This window comes from Dama dama, chromosome 10, assembly GCF_033118175.1.
Source record: "Dama dama isolate Ldn47 chromosome 10, ASM3311817v1, whole genome shotgun sequence".
Classification (NCBI taxonomy): domain Eukaryota; kingdom Metazoa; phylum Chordata; class Mammalia; order Artiodactyla; family Cervidae; genus Dama; species Dama dama.
Genome location: NC_083690.1, coordinates 18,248,676 through 18,266,714, shown reverse-complemented (window position 1 = coordinate 18,266,714; position 18,039 = coordinate 18,248,676). Strand labels below are relative to the sequence as shown.

General features: G+C 42.7%; 1 protein-coding gene across 2 annotated transcripts in view; it reads right to left on the bottom strand.

Moving 5' to 3' along the window:
* TMC5 (transmembrane channel like 5) overlaps positions 1 to 18,039 on the bottom strand; it is a 73,400-nt gene that overhangs the window by 18,978 nt on the left and 36,383 nt on the right. The window contains exons 8-14 of one of the 2 annotated variants that reach the window (XM_061152933.1): positions 17,741 to 17,989; positions 15,501 to 15,652; positions 13,506 to 13,650; positions 12,463 to 12,618; positions 9,293 to 9,444; positions 4,038 to 4,116; positions 2,676 to 2,773 (exon numbers count right to left, since the gene is read on the bottom strand). In XM_061152933.1, the coding sequence (XP_061008916.1) occupies positions 2,676 to 2,773; positions 4,038 to 4,116; positions 9,293 to 9,444; positions 12,463 to 12,618; positions 13,506 to 13,650; positions 15,501 to 15,652; positions 17,741 to 17,989 (1,031 nt within the window). The remainder of the gene's footprint in view (positions 1 to 2,675; positions 2,774 to 4,037; positions 4,117 to 9,292; positions 9,445 to 12,462; positions 12,619 to 13,505; positions 13,651 to 15,500; positions 15,653 to 17,740; positions 17,990 to 18,039) is intronic. The other variant, XM_061152934.1, reaches the window with a different exon arrangement.

The following is an 18,039-nucleotide window of genomic DNA, read 5'->3' as shown; positions in this document are numbered from 1 at the left end:
ACTACTTAAACAGATAACTAATTATTAATAGGTTTACTAAAATAGGTATTTGCCGGGGTCCAGCCCCAGCAGGATCCAGGGGAACCCTCAGGATGAACGGCGTCGGCGAGAGAAGACACGAAAGACCAGCCTTGATAGGGCCAAATCTGCGAGGGAGAGAGAGAGAAAGAGAGAAAGAGAGAGAGAGAGAGAGAGAGAGGCCAGACCAAGATATGCAGCAGAGTCTGGCAGTTGCTTTATTTTTCACCGTAGCCTTTATACCCTAAGTCGATACATTTCTAAGGGGCAGATAAGCATACAGACTTAGTTTAACATTATATCAGCTTATCCTTCACGAAACCAGGTGTGCTCTGTATATTTTTGTTTATGAGAGTCTTTTCCATAGATTCTTTGTACATTATCTTCTGGCTTTGGGCTTAGCAGAAAACAGAAAAGTGGCAGTCTCATGATACAGCAGGTTGCAACATGATAGAAATACAATCCTGTTAACATAAAAGTCAGTCTTTTTGCAGAAATTCTCAGCTAAATTTATCTAAAAAATTTAGCACACAAAGACTCTGCGGCTCTGGTGAGGCAGCCCCTGTTTAGCACTCCTGGTTAAAATTAACAATTATCTTATTGTTTTTACACTAGGGCTAAACTCTTATTTTTCTAGATCTCCAACTATATTAACAATAGTTTCCACTGCACAACCTCAGCGCATTAACATCAATCAAACGTTGATCCAATAACCACTTTCAAAACAATATTTTTTGTATTCTCTAATAGGGCTTCCTCACCCCCCAAAGGGCTCTGTGCCTATTTGGGCCTTTTTTATGGTTAATCTCTATATATAATATCTTTTGGCCTTCAGGCCTGTTGACATTTTATGGCTTGAACCTGGTGCAACTTTAAGCAACTTCAGTAGCCGACCCTGTCTTTTTTGTGGTTAATCTATTTTCTTTCTATTAGGTGTCATCTCCATGGGAACTAGATAGGATTACATTTTTACAGAACAGAAATGCAAAGGATTGCAAAAACAGCAGATATGGCACAAAACAGGCTCTTAGTCTAAAAGTTAATTACCTGTAAGAAGTCACCAGCTAACCTCTATCTAAACTATTTTCTATTAGGCACATTTGTGGCTATAATATTTGTGGGGCTTTTCTCACCCCGCGGAGGGACCTATGCTTAATAGTTTCTTTTGTTAGCGTACTGTGCTTAGGATGTTTGGAACAATCATGAGCATTTTTTGCAATGAGAGCACACATTTATCAAACAAGCCAGAATGCCAGCAAAAGGGTTTGAATTGAAGCATTTCCTTCATCCCTGGCCCCTTCATAGGGTACCAGCGTCCAGGAGATTTATTAATTAGGGTTTTAAGTTGGTCCTCATTCAGTGAAAGAGGAGGAGGAGAACTCTCGGCAGGCAACATAAGAATCTGCAACAGGGCAAACAAGAACAACAGCAGAAAAAGGGGGGAGGATACAGGGTGGGGTAGAGGCTGAAGCCAACCTGGAGGGTCCCTTATCCTAGACGGCCTTGCCTGCCCGGTATTTTCTTCATGACCTGTTCACGCCCATAATGGCTCCCGGCAGGTATTATTTAAATGAGATTATTTAAATTACCCCACCTACTATCTTCTTTATACCACTGTTTGCTTTTAAATCTTTATTTCTTTTAAACCTTTATTTTAATATAGTTTAAATCCATATTTAAACTCGCGCCTCTCAACCCAAATACACTAAAAAATTCTCAACTTTCAGTTACTGCTATTGAGTTAATGGTGTTTCCCTGTTTCTAAATCCACAAGGAGGAAACCTAGGTCGCCATTTATTCTGAAGACAGTTGAGACCACTTTGATTTTTTTTCATACAGAAGAATTGCCCAAAAAAAAACCTGCTATAAAAGACAAACAAACAAAATAACAACAACAAAAACTTTCTCACCTTTATGTCCAGACTCTGGACAGAGGCTGAACTAAACGTGAGTTAGGGGAGACTGAGGAAATTTGGCATTCAACCCACTGAGGGAGGAATCAGCATTACATCATGCCATCTTATTACCATGGCAGCTTGTAAAATACGTAAATGTCTGTTAGGAATGAGATGCTCATAATATTATTACAAAATAAATGCATAAATAAATGAGGACCATACATGAGCCAATGATGATATTGCCCCAATCCTGCACACTTGGGGTCTAAATTAAAAATTAACACATTAATTAAATTCAGTGAAAACAATGAGATAAATCTATAGGTACAAACATGGAAAGATGACAAGGAATTCTTACTATACAAACTCCATAGCAGTTTTGCAACTTAGCACGCACACATGCACACACACACAAAACAGGATGTGCACAGAAAATCTGGGAGGATATACATACACTAGAAGGCTAAAATGATCTATGGTAGATACGATTTCAAATGACTCACTTCTGTGTTTCATTTATGGAACTTTCTCTCTTAGGAGCTTATAAAGGGCCAGTTGAACTAAATGAACTTTGACAACAGAACTGTCAAGGTGAAATTTCAGTTAATTCAGAAGAAAACAATATTCCTAAGGACAATAGGCAGACTTAGGACAATGTACACTTAGAGTACAGAAGGGACCCATACTTCCTGCTCAGCCAATGCTATGGCTCTGGTTACAACAGCAGGTACTAATTACTCAAGACAGACAAATATTTACCTTCTCAGAAACTCCCCCAGGAAGGAATCAGCTAAAGAGAACACAAAATCCATCAGAAGGAGTCGGTAGATTTCTTGGCCAATGAGGGTTTCCCAACACTGGAAAGCAAAGGCAAACAAGAGTTGGGATGTGGGAGGAGGCTGTTGCCATCTGTTCCTGCCCACCCCCCCCCCGACCCCCCCAAACCCCCCCCTCCCCGTCTCATAAGAATGGAGTTGGCAGCTTAGTTTGATCAAGCCTTGGAGTGAGCAGAAAATCAGACCCACTCCCATCAGAAATGCATTTCTAGGCTGAGTTTATTTTTGAATGTTTATTATCTTTCTGTGCGCCTTCTTCCTCCATTAAGGCTTGCCCTCCTCATTTACCCAGACTTTCCCATCTCACTACCTCTCCTCTTTAACACTTTTCATCTTTGTCCTATGCCCTCTGGATCCTGTGTTTTTAGCCAGGAAGAGCAGGAGTTGTCAATGGCTAATAATGCCTCCATTCCTTTTGCTTATTAACCTTGTGAAAAATCAATATCTTTTAAATTTTTTTTAAGTTTTACTTTTATTTATACTTTCTCTGACATGTTTCTTTTCTTTATTTATATTGAAGCTTCTGATTTATATCTTTTTTTCTCTGTCTAAAGGACTTCTTTAAACCTTTCTTATTTGGAAGGTCTGCTGGAAATGATTTCGCGCAGTATTTGTTTTTCTGAGAAAGTCTTTATTTCTGTTTCACTTTTGAGGGATAATTTAACCAGATATGGAAATCTTGATTGGTGTATTTTTTATTTCAACACTTAAGAATTGTCCTAGACCCTCAAAAAATAATTTTGAGTACTATGAAAGGTAACCCCCTGCATTTTCATATTCTTTATCCTCTATAGTTTTAAAAAAATATTCTAGTTTTTTTAAGGCTTGCTCTTTGTTGTTCGTTTTCTGTGATGCTATCTGGTGTGCCAAGTGGGAGTTTTTTTAATTTTTAATTTAATTTACTTCTTTCTTTGGGTGTTCTCTTGTTAAGTGTTCTTTGAGCTTCCTGTTTCTATGGTTTGGGGTCTTTCAATAATTTTAAAATGATTTGTATCTTCTTGATTAAGAAAGTGGCCTAGAGGTGTAGCAGATTGGCACAAACAGGAAGGTTGAAATGGTTTTTGGAGTTTGTTACTTCTGTAGGAAGCCCAAGGATGGATGAAGGATGGAAGGGTGAATGGATAGATGGATGGATAGATGAATCGAGGGGTAAGTAGACCCGACAGATGGTTGGGAAAAATAACATGGTATCTACTGTAACATCATAGGCAGAAACCGTGGAGAAACTCACTTCCTCCCTGATGGTCAAAGCCAGGCTGAAAGCCAAACAGCACAGAAATCTTACCTCTTCACTATTCAGGGCCACAATCTTGAGCCAATAGTAACACAGAATTCCAATGATTGATATTTTCAGAAAGATATTTCTGAAAAATGAAGAGAAAACAACTATCATTACTTGCATGGGCGTCATGGGAGATGTTTGCTAGTATTTCATTTGGGGCACATGGTAGGATGGAAGTTCCTGCCCCCTGTGGTTACGTGCTTTGAGTTGCTCAGTTGTGACCAACTCTTTGCGACCCCGTGGACTGCAGCCCGCCAGGCTCCTCTGTCCATGGGGATTCTCCAGGCAAGAATACTGGAGTGGGTTGCCATTTTCTCCTCCAGGGGATCTTCCCAACCCAAGGACTGAACCCAGGTCTCCCATGTTGCAGGCAGACTCTTTACTCTCTGAGCCACCAGGGAAGCCCCCTGTGGTTGGGGAGGGGTGCATGTGGCTAGTCCTGGCAAATGAGCTGTGAGCATAAACAACGCGTGTCACCCTGTGTCACTTCTAGACTAGAGTATTTAAATGCCGGTGAGACTTACCATCTTCCCTCCAGAATGACAATCAGCCTGAATCCCTGAGTAACTGACACAAGCAGAATTTCCCTGCCAATCCACAAGGGCGTGCAACACGAATAAGAAATAAATACTTGTGGTCTAAACCACTGTGAGTGTGGAGTGGGGATGGGGGTTGCACAGATGTTTGTTACCACAGTTTAACCTTGTTTATTCTGACCGATACACTCTCTTTTGGGCATATTCAAACTATCTGATTTCACTTCTCACTGTAATAGTAGTACACATACATACTATTCGTCAGGTGCCACCAGGGACAGTAAACAGGCTACACACTTTATCGAATCATCCCTCTTAATCATTCCAGCTCTATCATCAGGTAGATAGTATTTTATGCCTGTCTTACTGATGAGGAAACTGAAGCACAGAGAGATGAAATAACTTGTACAAGATCACACGGATTGCTTAGGGGCATGATACAGGTTGAAAACAAGGACCACCTGATTTAACAGCCTGAGTTCTTAAACCTAGTCGCTTTGCCTAAATCAATAACCGCTAGTTTTTAAGAGGTCTTCAGCATTGATGTGCCAAGAACCATGTACCACTACACCAGTCGTTGTCAAAGTATAGTCCACAGACCAGCACTATCATCTGGAATCCTGTTAGAAAGGCAAATTTTCTGGCCCTCTCCCAGATCTTCTGAATCAGACACTCTGGTATAGGGCCCAGCAATCCCTCCAGGCAATTCTGGTGCAGGTTAAAGGTTGAGAACCATTAGACAAAACAACACAGTGAAGGAAGGGACAGGATTTGCCTTTTTCAACACTAGATCCCAAATCTCTTACCCATGCCTAGCCTCTAGTAGACTCTCAATATCTACTGGATTAATGCCTTACTGTACAGTGATATTATCATTTATGATAAGAAATATGCATTTGGTCTTCTTGTCCTTTTCTGGCACTGAGCTCCTAAAACCTTTGGAATTTCCTAAGTGAGGAGAGCTATCAAGGTGTCTTTTGTTATGTTAATGTGACTGTTGGGAAGCCCCTAGGTCTATAAGGGTCTGGTTGCCGTGACAACCAATCCTGTGATTTAGAGGATCTGAACTCAGCGTGCCTATTGCAGACTCCAGGGAGGAGAGAGGGGCTGGAGATTGAATTTATTGGGCTTCTCTGATGGCTCAGTGGGTAAAGAATCTGCCTGCAATGCAGGAAACATGGGTTTGATCTCTGAGTTGGGAAGATCCCCTGGAGGAGGGCAGGGCAACCCACTCCAGTATTCTTGTCTGGAGAATCCCCATAGACAGAGAAGCCTGGCGGGCTACAGTCTGTAGGGTTGCAAAGAGTCAGACACGACTGAGCTACTAATCACAGGACAGAACCAGTGGCCATTTAATCAGCCACGCATATGTGATGAAGCCTCCACAAAAACTCAAAAGGAGGGGGGTTCAGTGAGCTTCTGGCTTATTGACAGGATGGTATTTGGGAGACTGAAAATCTCAGAAAGGGCAAGGAAGCTCCACATTCCACAGACTTTGCCCTACACATCTCTTCTACCTGGCTGTTCTTGGGTTATAGCTTTTTATAATAAAGCAGTAATCTCATAAGTAAAGTGTTTCCCTGAGTCATGTGAGCTGTTCTAGCAAATTCTCAAACCTGAGAAGGGGGTCACTGGAACCTCCGATCTGTAGTTGGTTGGTCAGAAGCCCAGGGGACAATGTGGATTTGTGACTGGTACCAGAAGAGGGGGTGGGGGCAGTCCTGTGGGGCTGAGCCTTACCCTCTGGGATTCTGACACTACCTTCAGGTACATAGTGTCAGAGTTGAATTAAACTGTAGGACACCCATCTGCGTGTATTGGAGAATGGCTTGGTGGTGTGGAAAAACCCCACAGGTCAGAACTGGTGTCAGAACTTAAGTACATTAACTGCAGTGTAACTCCAGGTTAAACCTATTTCTGAGCTTTCTTATTTTCTCTGCATATAGAGAAGATTTTGAATATTTTGTGAAGTAATACATAGGGCTAATATACATTAAAAGATAATGAATTTCTCTTGGGATCAGAAAAATGCAAATTTAAAAAAGTGATTAGATCAAAATGACACGCTGAGCACTGGAGCCTATTATCCATCATACTGAACCTATCACCTCTACATTCAAATTCTATTGAAATGATAAAAAAAAGAGTCCAAAGCTAAAAGATCCATAAAGCAGTGGGAAACAAAAAAGTCATCATGAACAGACCAGAAATATAGAGGAATTTATGGAAAATAGAAAGCAGAAATAAAGGACACAAAGATTAAAATATGAAAAGGGGTCAGTGAAGAAGACTAGAGAAAACCCAATTTAAAACAAATTTGGGAGAAGACTGCCTCAGAGGGGGTGGTAGTTCTGAAGATGCCTGGAAATTAGAGACAGCGCATCCAAAGGGTCTGGAAAGAACAACGGGGTGATTGGTGATGCCAGATGTCAGAAACCCTCAAAGCCATACCTGTAGACCTCAGAAGAGATGGTTAGCATATGGAGTCCTTGGCCCATGCAAATCCACATTCAAATAGGAAGGCAAAATTAAAAATATGTGGGAACCTGGAAGTACTTAAAAAGTTGACCATCCCAAGATCTACTCTAAAATAACGTCTTCTCTCACAAAAGGAGGACATTTGTAAGTAGGATACATTTTAACAGACCCTGGTGAGCAGAGAAGCCAGTGTGCTGCTGAACTGTACACTGAAAATGGTTTAAATTTTTTTTAAACCACAATAAAAAATATCCCAATTGTTTCTAACCATTGAGAGGAGGCACCCAGAGATGTAGTGTGGGTAGAAAGGAAGACTTTCTTTTTTTTTTTTTTTTTTGGCTATTCAAAATTATTTAATTACAAGGCTGGATAACTAGAAAAGAATTTTCCTTTCAAAATAGTTTCATAGGTAGAAAGTAATACACTGGTTAACAGGTTATGATTCTACAGCAGTGTCATGGTCAAACAGAAATGCCTTGACTCTTATGAATGCATTATCTAGACTCGATGTTGGTTCACAATCTATGTACAAATCAATGTAAAAATATAATTCATCTTGAAATTTCTTCCCACATCCATAAAATGGAGATTTTCCCAATCACCGAAAGGAAGACTTTCTAAAATTTTTTTCTTCAGGAAAATAATACTTGTATCTATATGTGCTCAGTGGCTCTGTCATGTCCGACTCTGCAACCCTAAGAGCTGTATCCCATCAGGCTCCTCCATCCATGGAAATTTCCAGACAAGAATATACTGGAGTGGAGTGCCATTTCCTACATGCCCTTAAGGAAAGGCATGGCAACCCACTCCAGTATTCTTGCCTGGAGAATCCCATGGACAGAGAAGCCTGATGGGCTAAAATCCATAGGGTTGCAAAGAGTCAGACATGAATATGGTGACTTAGCACGCACACATCATCTTCTATTCCTTACGTTTCATAGCTCTTCAAATAAAAATGAACTCTGGACCTATCCATCTAATACATATATAGATAACTCTAAATATTAACCTGAAGTCAGTCAACAGTTTCTGTGAAGGGCCAGACAGTAAATATTTTTGGCCTCGCAAACCATACAGTTTGTGTCCCAATTCTGCAGTTGTAGCAGGAAAGGAGTCATAGACGATATGTCACCAGTGGACAAGGTTGCATTCCAATGAGACTTTATTTATGAAAATGGGAGGCAGGCTGGGCCTGCAGGCTGTTGTTTGCTAACTCCTGATCTAAAATAACAAGTATGTGTGTGTGTGTGTGTGTGTGTGTGTTTTAAAATATGCTTGTTACAAATTTAAGGGTAATAGAAATGTTTAAGATTTGTATGAAGAAACTATAAGCATAAACATAAGTATAGATGTGCTATTCCAGGAAGGAGGAATGGCCAGTGGAAAGGTGCTGAGCTGGGCATACAGTTTGTGAACAGTGAGAAGGTGAGTGAGGCTGGGGTCACTGAGGAAGGGGAAAGAGTTAGAAAATAAAACTGAAGAACTGACCAGGAGCCAGATCTCAGAGGCAATGGTAAAGTAAGGACTCTGAAATTGATCAGTACAAAAAAGTCAATCTGGTAGTTCAGCCTCATCACTATAAACACCACCATAACCAGGAAATGGTCAGGGTACTAGCCAAGAAGAAGCAATAAAGAAAACAATTTGGGTAGCTTTATACTTTTTCAAGACTGTGGGGTCACCTCTAGCACATACAATGCCTTTCTGGGGATCACAAAAAGGGATCCTTTCCCAGCCAATTAATGGCCAAAAGCATCCCCTCAACTTCAACTTCCCCCTCCAACCAACCATTTAGATGGTTAAATGACAGAAATGAACCTGTTCCTCCTGGTTGATTCAGTGGGTACTTAGCCTCATAGTCGGACTCATGGGAACTCTGGATGATCAGTTCCCACATGATGTCTTAGCCAAGAACATTTGTGCAGTGCACAACCTACTCGCCCATACATCTCATAACAGAACCATGCTCCTCAAGCTGGCAGCAAGATAAGCCATTACTGGGAAAGCTTATCTGGGAAAGATAAGCCATTACTTTAAACAAAGGGCAGGTGTACCCAATTATTGTATTTCTTTGGGGCTCTTTGGATTTTATGACTAGTAACTCATACTATAAAAACATAATCTATTCTTGAAATTCTTTCTGGAAAACAGAACTTTGATACTTAAGTGTAACCCTTTCTAGTTTCCATCCCACTTCCCTCCGTGAAAATGGAGGCTGGAGTAAGGAGTGACAGCCACACCTACCGGATCAGGAGGGTATAGACTTCGTGTCTCGGCATCTCGTAGCGCTCCACCAGCCTGAACATGGAGTAGAAGCGAGGCATGACCAGGTTGATGCAGGACACAACGAACGGCAGTAAAAGCACCGCCCCAGGGTTACTGTGGTTCGCCAGGAACTGCAGGGGATGGAGGGAGAGAATCAAGTTACTGACTGTACATTGGGCCCCTCTCTGCCTGACTCAGAAGATCCCCCGAGGTGGGAAAACCCTAGAAGTAGCTCCTCTGAGGTTAGCTATTAAAGTACCACTTACCAAGCACTTGCCCTCGGCCGAGAATTACTCACATGATGCTTTAATTCCCACTATAGCCCAATAGGTGGGTGTTAATAGACTTAACTGATAGACAATCTGAGGCTGAGAAAGGCAAAGATGCTTGCCCAGGGTTCTCCAGCTAGGGATTGGCAGATTTGAACCCAGGTCTATCAGACTCAGGGACCTATGGCCCAACAGCCATTCTGTGAGTTTATTTTCCTCACCAAGAGGTGTGGAAACATGAGAATGTGCTCCAGGCTGCTGGAAGAAAAGCTCGAGTTATCAAAGCTACGACACAAGGGAATTTCTCCTCCGCTCTGCTGCGGGCACTTGTTCATTTCACCAAGCTTGACCTGTCCTCGGGTGCTGAATCAGGGGCAAGGGGAGCCTCTGCTAGCCCATTCTGCTCTTTTCTATGCGGATCAGAGGGGTGCCCCTGCCTTCGTGTGGACACCACCCTGGCATTTGGCTGGAGTGAAGCCTATGCCGCCCCTCTGCCAGGCACTCTTGGGGTAAGAGATTCTAGTGGATTTATCTGATGCCTGAAAGTTCCCCTATTTCCCACCCTGAAGCTTGACAATGCCTCTACTTACCTCTGGATAGCTTTGAAAACACCACTTGCACTTTCGCAGTATTTTTGGAGCCAGAGTAACTTAGGGTCAAATGCTGCATCCCTCCCTGTGCTTATAAGCTGAAGCTTTGGAACCACAAGCATAGCTTCTCTGAGCCTCTTTCCTAGTCTGCCTGATGGGGAGATTATGATATAACCCACGGAGACACTGTAAGAATTAAGTGAGACCACATAAGGGGCTTCCCTGGTAGCTCAGTTGGTAAAGAATCCGCCTGCAGTGCAGGAGACCCCAGTTCGATTCCTGGATTGGGAAGATCTGCTGGAGAAGGGATAGGCTACCCACTCCAGTATTCTTGGCTTCTCTGGTGGCTCAGCGGGTAAAGAATCCACCTGCAATGTGGGAGAACTGGGTTCAGTCCCTGGGTTGGGAAGATCCCTTGGAGAAGGGAAAGGCTACCCAGTCCAATATTCTGGCCTAGAGAATTCCATGGACTGCACAGTCCGTGGGGTTGCAAAGAGTCGGACAACACTGAGCCACTTTCACTTTCAAATAAGGAAAGGCCCAGCTGCAGAGCTGCTAGATGACATGGCTGGGGGCACCATTCATGTGAAATTGTAGCTGCCAATGAATGTGCCTCCTCGAGCTGGGCAGAGGATTGATCCCGCCTGGCACAGATGTTCAAACAATGGGAATGACTCTTCTCCTCCTCCTTCACTATCTCCATCACTTCAGGTGAGTGTGAAGAAAACCTTCGGAGTCAAGGAGAAACTTGGAAGTCCTCTTTATACTTATAGCTGCCCTGCCACACCTTCCAACCCAGGCAGACAGAGCCAGGCCCTGGAGGACTGGGACTCAGGTTCATCTCTTTCAGGGCAAACCTTAATATGAACCCTTAGGTTTGTATCATTTCACACCCATTTCTTGCTGGCTCCTCCTCCATTGGGTTGAACACCTACTATGTACCAGGAGCTGGGCCAGGTGCCTGGTTATTCTTTTGAAGAAACAAATGCGTCAGCAAGCATTTTCAAGGCTGCATGTGACAAGTGCACGGGAAAGACTGAAGAGTCAGGCACACCTAACTCAATCTAGTAAGGGAGGTGATGGTGAGAAAAGATGTCCTGGAGGACGTGTCACTCATGCTGAGGTCTAGCGGGAGAAAAGAAGGAGTTTGCCAGATGAAGGGGAGGGGCGGCAGTGTAGAATGAACTGCGTGTTTCCCATCTAGAGATAAGGGAAAACATGGCGTGTTCAGGGAACTAGGGCCACATCATTTAGTGTTGCTGGTGTGGTCTATAGCTGGTCATGGGGTATTGATGTGGCAGGGGCCACATCACAAAAGATCTATCAATCATGCCATGGAGGGTAGGTTTTATATTTAGAGTACTGGGAAGACAATAAACAAAGAGACACAATCAGACCAACCTGTACCACAATTCTAGGGGTCTGCAAAATCAGCTACACTTAGCCCCATTTCCAGAAGAGAAGCTGAAATGCACAGAGAAACAGTACTTTGTCCACCCAGCTAATTAGTCTCAGAGCTCATATCATTAAAAAAAAGTTAACATTCCATTATCACCCACAGTACCAGGTACTAAGTAGACTCTTCACATAACTTTTCTCTAGTCCAGACCACACACCTAACAAAGCAGGTATTGCAATTTATAGGTAAGGAATTAGGGGCTTGGGAAGACTAAAGTGAAGGTGTTAGTCACTCAGTCATGTCCAACTCTTTGCGACCCCATGGACTGTAGCCTGCCAGGCTCCTCTATCCATGGGAATCTCCAGGCAAGAATACTGGAGTGGGTTGCCATTCCCTTCTCCAGGGGATCTTCCAGACCCACGGATCAAACCTCAGTCTCCTGGGTTGCCAGCAGATTCTTTACCATCTAAGCCACCAGCGAAGCCCGTGGGAAGAGTAAATCACTAGCCAGATTCCATTGGTCCATAATATTTATTAAGTGTCTACTTGGTGTCAGAGAGGCATTAGGGATATAATAACAAAGGAGGACACCAGAATCTGATCCCAGGTCTGTGGCCAAAGTTCCCATCTCTCCACTAGCCCAGAGCCTCCACCCTGAGATGTGCACACACATCCCCTGGGGATGTTCTTATGATGCAGATTCTGGGTCCATGGACCAAGAGAGGGACCCAGGATTTTGCACTTTTAAACAAACTTCCTCCTAGTGGCAATGCTGCTGGCCACAACATTGTTTAGGGTGGTGACCAGGACCCCACCTGCCCCCTCCTGCATCCCGTCCCTTCATCTGCTTCTCTGCGCTCTGGACCCTGGATCTCCTGCCTCTCTGGTTACCTGTAAATTGTTCTCAGCCAGGTAATAGACGGCTACACAGCAGGTGATGGCCACTCCAGAAGACACAACCCAGGCTGCCACGTGGGCAGAGAAGCGGACAAACTGCTGATTGAATGTTAACTTGACGTTCTCCTGACGGATTTCTGACAGGTTCTCCTATAAACACAAGGAAGTCAAGTTTACTTGCAGAACCCCTACACTGCCAGCAAAGATCACCACCCCTGGGGTTTGGGGCTCTCACAGAGATACAAACCCACGGGCGTGAGAGTGGGAAAAAGCACCATGAACTTGGATTAGGAGACCTGTAGGAAAATCTCTAATGGGCAAGAACCCCCCATCGCTTCATTGAATACCTTTTCCATCTCAGAGGGAAAGAGATTGGGACCATGATCTTGAGAGAATACACTGAAGCCATAGGGCCTTCTTGAAGAATAAATAAGGCTGAGGAACCCTCGGCAACCCTCTTGTCAAAGCCCCTTAGTTTATAAATTCTGCTTGCTCTTTTTTTCTCTTAAATAATTTTCTATAGATCATGGTTTGTCAACCTTAGCTCTATTGACATTCAGAGTTGATAAACCTGTTTTGAAGGCTTGTCCTGTGCACCACGGGATGTTGAGCAGCATCTTGGCCTCTACCCACTAGATGCTGGTAATACACACTCCTCTGCAGCAACAATCAAAAAAGCCTCCAGACACTGTGCCTTGTATCTCTGGGGCAAATCTGCCCTGAGTCAAAAACCACTGGATAAAATTTTAAACCTAGAACTGTGAGGTCGATAAGTATTTAACACCTTGTAATAAATTGTTAAACTGCCCTTCAGCAAGCTTATGTCAAAAACAAAGTCACCACGTTGTGTGAAAATGTTCATTTCCCAACACCATCACCAGAACTGGGCATTTAAAATAGTTTTAGGTTTTTGGTCTTTTTTTGCCAATATTATGGAGAGTAAAAAATGAAACATTATTCCTTTAAGAAAAGTTACAGGCACATTGAAGGAGGAAAGAGGAGGCCATGGGAAGGGGTGTAAAGCTAGCTCTCCTTACCCTGACTTCAGTGCTCAGATTCTTCTGTCTCAGCTTTACTGCGCTTTCATGAGTGACGGTGAAGTCCCAGCAAAAAATGAGCTTGGCGATCCCTCTGGAGTAAATGTGGGGGTTAATGAAGTTGTTCCGGAAATACCTGGCCATACTAGGAAAGGCAGAAACCAAAATACCCAAGCGTTACTAGGACAGACATTGGGGGTGCAGGGATTATAACAAGGAACAGTTCCATCGTTAGTGGTGAAAGGCAACATGGAAGCGTTAGCCTGAAGTTCTGGAACAGGGCAACAGCAAACATAATAGTCAGGAGCACTGGCTTTGGGATCTGACTTTGTAATCTTTGATTGCCAGCTAGGGGGATTTTGTCATTTTAAGGGTCCTAACCCTCAGTTTCCACATCTGTATAATGGGGATAATACTAGTTCACTATGAGAGTTGTGTTAGTTTCCTCTTGCTGCTATAACAAATTGCCCTAAACTTACTGGCTTAAAACAACATGTATTCTTACTAGAGGTCAGAAATCAGAAAACGGGTCAACAATCAAGGTATTGGCAGAATCATATTCCTTCTGGAGACTTTGGAGGAAAATCTATTTCCCTGCCTTTTCCAGCTTCTAGATACTGCCTGCATTTCCTGGCTTGTGGCTCCTTCATCTTCAAAGCTGGAAGAGTAATATCTTCTGCTCTTTCCCTGACTTTGACTCTCCTGCTTCCCTCTTTAAAGGACCCTTGTGATTGCATCGGCCGATTTTAAGATATTTAACTTAATCACTTCTGGAAAATTCCTTTTGCCAGATAAACTACCATAGTCACAGTTTCTGGGGATTAGGTCATGGACATCTTTGAAGAGGGGGCATTATTCAGCCCACAGCAAGAGTCAATGTAGCCCTTAGCACAGTAAGCACTCAATAAAGGCAGCTGTAATTATCACGGAGATGTCTAGGATTCGTTGAAACTGGGTCCAGGAAGCACTTAGCACTAAGCCTGACATGTGAAAAAATTCTGAGCAAAATGACACTACCTTTGTAAAGTTTGCCACCATCAAGTAATAACAGCTTAAGAAACAGAAACATTTCCTAGTTCGATAGGACAAAACAAAATCTTGTTTTATTTTGGATTATCATGCTGGCAGTGAGGTTGTTATGGGCTGAACTGTACTCCTTAAAAATTAATATTTTGAAGTCCTATGACTACAATGCAAGAGACCGGGGTTTGATCTTTGGGTTGTGTAGATCCCCTGGAGAAGGGAATGGCTACCCACTCCAGTATTCTTGCCTGGAGAATCCCATGGACAGAGGAGCCTGGAGGGCTAAAGTCCATGGGGTTGCAAAGAGTCAGACATGACCAAGAGACTAACACATACACATATACACAACCCCTAGTACCTGAGAAATTGACTGGGTTTTAACATAGGATCTGTACAGAGGTAATTAAATTAAAGTGAGATCATTTAAGTGGGCCCAATCCAACACGGCTGGTGTCCTTATAAGAAGGGGATGTTAGGACTCAGATATGCATGGAGGGTAGATCATATGAGGAGAGAGTGGGAAGGTGGCTGTCAGTAAGCCGGCGAGAGAAGCCTCAGGAGAAACCAAATCTGCTGAAATATCTTGAACTTGGATTTCTAGCATCCTGAATTTGAGGGAAAAAAAAATGTCGTTGATTAAGCCCCCCAGTCTGTGGTACTTTGTTACAAAGACCTAGTAAGCTAACAGGTTTAACAGATTGAATATTTGACAACTGTCAATTTACAACCATTCATCAAAACTACCTGAGTCATTGCATCCTTATTTTCAGACTGACCAATTTCCTTAAAAGCACATGAAAATTTCTCTTCCTCTGTCCAAACTTACACTTTATGTTCTAAGACAACAAAGAATTAGATAGGAGTAGAAAGTTGAAATTGCAGAGAAACTGTTCCCCCGGTAACTTTTGAGTCTCTAAAATTTTTCCTAAAACTATAAGGAGCTTAGAATCAGAAAATGCGAACATTCCATACCTGAAGAGCAAACTAAAAAAGCAGACGACCAAACACCCTCCAATTGTAAAGATGTAGGCCAGCTGCATGTTGTAGGAGGCCCTGCTGTTGCCATGCCGGATCGTAGAATTGGTGTAAAAGCCATAGTACATCACTGTGTTAGTAAAATAACCCTGAAAAGGACAATAAATCCCAGGTCAGGTGGATCTCTCAAGAAAACAATGAATGGCTATGGGCAGTAGAGTACTTTTTCCGTATATAAGAAGCCTGTGCTGGTCAGTTTAGACATTTTATTTGCCAGGAAAGAGGCAAACAAGGTCACTGAGAACCTAGACATCTTATCACAAGGCTCTTAGAGGTGGAAAGGAATTGCAAAGCAGCACAACTTTACAATGGAGGGGCCCAGTGATCACCACCTGGACCCAGTGACCAAGCCAAGCATGGCTAAAAGCAGGACAGCCAGTTGTTACGTGCCTCTGTCATCTATTAAGTCTTATGGTCAAGGGTTTAAAATGAAACAAACCAGGTCTTTAGGTCTAAACTTCAATTGATAGGAAATCAGGCGCCTGTGTAAATCTAAGGAACAAATCAGAGAGACCCGGAGGAAACGTTTCCACAATTACGTGTACATTCCAATGTTCTACCTTCCACAGTTGTCTAATTGTTTCCTGCGGGTCTCTCTAATTTGTTTCTCTAATTTATACAGGCCCCTTATTTCCTTAAAAAACTAAAAACAGAGCTACCATATTACCCAGCAGTCCCACTACTAGGCATATACCCTGAGAAAACCATAATTCAAAAAGATACATATACCCCATTGTTCATTGCAGCACCATTTACAATAACCAGAACACGGAAATAACCCGAATGTCCATCAACAGATGAATGATAAAGATGTGGTACATATATACAGTGGAATATTACTCAGCCAGAAAAAGGAACAACATCGGGTCATTTGTACAGATGTGGATCGATATAGTCTGTCATACAGAGTGAAGTAAGTCAGAAAGAGAAAAGCAAATATTGTATATTAATGCATATATGTGGACTCTAGAAAAAATGGTACAGATGAACTTGTTAGCAGCACAGGAATACAGAGGCAGATATACAGAACAGACATGTGGACATGAGGGTGGAGGAGAGGAAGGTGAGATGAATTGGGAGAGTACAACTGACATGTATACACGACAATGTATAAAACAGATTGCTAGTGGGGACCAGCTCTATAGCACGGGGGGCTCAGCTCAGCGCTCTGTGATGACCTAGATGAGCAGGATGGCAATGGGGTAAGAGGGAAGTCCACGGGGGAGGGGAGATATGTATACATATGACTGATTCGCTTCATTGTGCAGCAGAAACCAACACATTGTAAAGCAATTACATTCCAATTTAAAAAGGTTATCCCTTTTATTTTTTTTCCAACCATTAAAAAATGTGGAAACCAACCCTATTTTGCAGGCTGTGTAGAAACAGGTGGTGAGCCAGATTTGGCTCTTGAGCTATTTGTCTATCCACAGAATCTCAGTGACAGAAACCTCTTCTAGACGGTAAATTCACAAGGTGGGAGCTATGTGCTCCAATAAAGCACTTGGTAGATATACTGTGGTTGTTAATAAAGAGGATAACATGGATGTGTATCCACGCTCAACATACAGAGTAAAGCAAAAAATGTTGCAAAGCAAGACCTGTATTATCTCACCCTCCTTTTATTTAAAAAAATATTTTAGTATTATCGACTTGTGTATCTATGTATCTATGACTGTATAGGATGAAAAATGTGGTGGATAAAGATACACTCCAAACTAGAGGGGTAGACAAAAGAGTGAGTGTGAAATAGACTTTTTCTTAATTTGTTCTCTGCTATACTAGGAAAAATTTTTTTTAAAGAAGCACTGTATTTTGTAGAAAGAAAATTAAAAAAAGGTAGATCTATGAACACCAATATGAGATGGTGGAAGGAAGCAAGTCACAGGAAGTCCATACAAATAATTCATCTTTTGTTTAAAAATAAACGATGTGTATGTCTGTGCATAACATGCCCATAGGTGTGCAGAGAAGAGGATTCTGGACAACAGGAACTGTTAACATGGTCACCTTGGGAGATAGAAATTCTCCCGAAATTGTGTGTGTGTCACTTTGGAGAAAAAGAGAAAGCATTTTACACACCCGTTTTCGCATCAGTTGACTCTCAGGCAAATGAGAGGCCTAGAAGGGCGCCAGCAGGGTTTCCAAGTATGAACTCCAGGTGTGGGAGCACTTACCGCCCCGGTTAAAAATTCCAGTCCAGTGAATTGGAGGTGGTTCTCCTGTGTCATAGTCAGCTGAGGGATGATGATGAAGCTGAAGGTCACAATGAACGAGAACATGTTGAACTTCAAAAGCCACCTCAGAAAGTTGAAATAGGAGAGGACGCTGGTGCCGAACTTGCCTCCGATGACCTTGAGCGTCTTCTGCCACAGGCTGATGGAATCGAGCAGTTCTGACAGGTTGTTCTTGAACCTTCGGTATGCCTGGGGGTGGACACAAAGTGCTGGGCTGGACGGCCCCTCAACAAATACCT